General features: G+C 38.7%; 1 protein-coding gene across 1 annotated transcript; it reads right to left on the bottom strand.

Moving 5' to 3' along the window:
• Positions 1-18: 18 nt before the first annotated feature.
• LOC108356434 (nucleoporin seh1-like) lies at positions 19-1,656 on the bottom strand. Its single transcript, XM_017607544.1, has 5 exons — positions 1,514-1,656; positions 1,010-1,450; positions 740-948; positions 528-670; positions 19-466 (listed from the first exon to the last, which is right to left on the bottom strand). Exons 1-5 carry the CDS (start codon positions 1,622-1,624, stop codon positions 297-299), a joined length of 1,074 nt encoding a protein of 357 aa, XP_017463033.1. The 5' UTR covers positions 1,625-1,656; the 3' UTR covers positions 19-296.
• Between the last annotated feature and the right edge of the window lie 6 nt (positions 1,657-1,662).

The raw sequence follows: 1,662 nt of genomic DNA, 5'->3' as shown, positions 1-1,662 counted from the left end.
CACTGCTGGCAAATGCAAATAAGGATTAAAATTTTAAAATTAATTAATAAAATAAAAAAAAATATGTGCCAAATTAACAATAAAATACTTTCCTTGCAAAATCTATGAATTCCCCCTCTATTTTTCCAAAACACTGTGTAACAGTTATTCGTCGCAACTCTGTATATTCACATGAAAATGAAAATAACCGTGGTAAACTATTTTCTCCCGTGAGATAACGTGGTGTAGAGCACCGCCCATGCCTCTCCACAAATAGGAACGGCTATAAATCTTGATAGCTTGATTATATATTGGACTTAATGCCATGGCACTTGATTTGGGTTGCTAATTGTTCCCTTCTTGTAGTATTTCGCAGTTGCTGCGGCTGAAGAAGTCATTGTTGGCGAGTTTAAACTTGGTTCATAAGACGGGTAGCTTCCCTCCGCTTTTATTACTGCAGCGCATTTCCAATTTCTTGTATAATTTTCTTTATAAAACAAACTTTGATTAGTTTATTCATAGTTCAGCAATATTCAAAATTTATATACTTCTCCAAATGCGTACACATCCATCATCGCCAGTTGATATTAACATCGTTGCCAACATGTTCCAGCAAACTCTCCAAACTGGGCAGTTGTGATCGCTAAACTTTACAGTTTGTATATCAAGTTTGGTATTTGCAGATGCATCGCTATTTTAAAATATATGTTTATGTATGTATAAGTATTTAAATTACAATATATTAACAGGATAATCTTACGTGACGCCTCGCATGTTCACAATATACAGATCCTTGCTAGCTACTGCCAACATATGAAACGTACGACCAGGATTAGGTGCGAAGGCCAAGTCAGTTACTGGTTGAGTTATTTCATTTATAGTCTCAATTTTTACACACTTTCGAGCACTTTCGCTATACGCGAATATGAAAACCTTCCCCGTGTGCGTAGCAGTCTCGTCACTTCCAGCCTAGAAGATATTTTGTTTCGACTATTAACAGAGTAACAAGCAAAAGCATAACATTTACTACCGCTAAAAGTTGCGAAGATAGCATATACGTCGAAGTATTCCAAGATATGCAACTCAATGGTAGTTTGTTCGCAATTTCATGTAGGACAGGCCATTGAGTGAGGTTCATTATATCTGGCGCCTCATAAATACGAATTATGCCGTCGGCCGATGCAGTAGCTAACAAAAGGCCTAAGTACTTTGGCGCAAATTTGACATCAGTGACACTAGTACGAGAGTCAGCAAGAGTCATTCGTCGCACCCAACGGCGAGCGGGTGTCATTAAAGAAGCAACTTTCTCACCAACAACTTCTTCCCAAACAGATGCCGTGCGGTCAAATGAGCATGTGACAATAACTTGACCGAACTCTGGATGCGCCCACGATATGCGCCAAATCGAGCCAGCATGTGCTTTCCAGTTGCTTGATTCTGTCCAATTGCCTTTATCATCCTCATCCCAGACCTAAAATATGTGTAAAATGGTTAAAAATATTTCGGCGGCAATATGGTATGTAATTGCTCGAACCTTCACAGTTTGGTCACTGGAACAGGTCGCCATTCGGCGTCCATAATAATCAAAAGCTACATCGTGAATAACATCCTTGTGGTCTGCAGATATCAATTCTACTTCAAACATTTCACAAACTTTGACAAAATTATGCACTCTAAAAGCTC

Source organism: Rhagoletis zephyria, unplaced genomic scaffold, assembly GCF_001687245.7.
Source record: "Rhagoletis zephyria isolate East Lansing unplaced genomic scaffold, Rhagoletis_zephyria_1.1 Rzeph_scaffold_59143, whole genome shotgun sequence".
Taxonomy (NCBI): Eukaryota; Metazoa; Arthropoda; class Insecta; order Diptera; family Tephritidae; genus Rhagoletis; species Rhagoletis zephyria.
The sequence above is the reverse complement of the archived record's forward strand: the minus strand, read 5'-3'. Positions and strand labels throughout refer to the sequence as shown.

Excerpts from the sequence above, each read along its gene's own strand:
- LOC108356434 (XM_017607544.1), bottom strand. The coding sequence starts at position 1,624 with ATGTTTGAAGTAGAATTGATATCTGCAGACCACAAGGATGTTATTCAC. Across the intron at positions 1,451-1,513 it reads CCAGTGACCAAACTGTGAAG|GTCTGGGATGAGGATGATAA; the intron begins GTTCGAGCAATT and ends CACATATTTTAG. Across the intron at positions 467-527 it reads ATGTGTACGCATTTGGAGAA|AAAATTATACAAGAAATTGG; the intron begins GTATATAAATTT and ends TGTTTTATAAAG.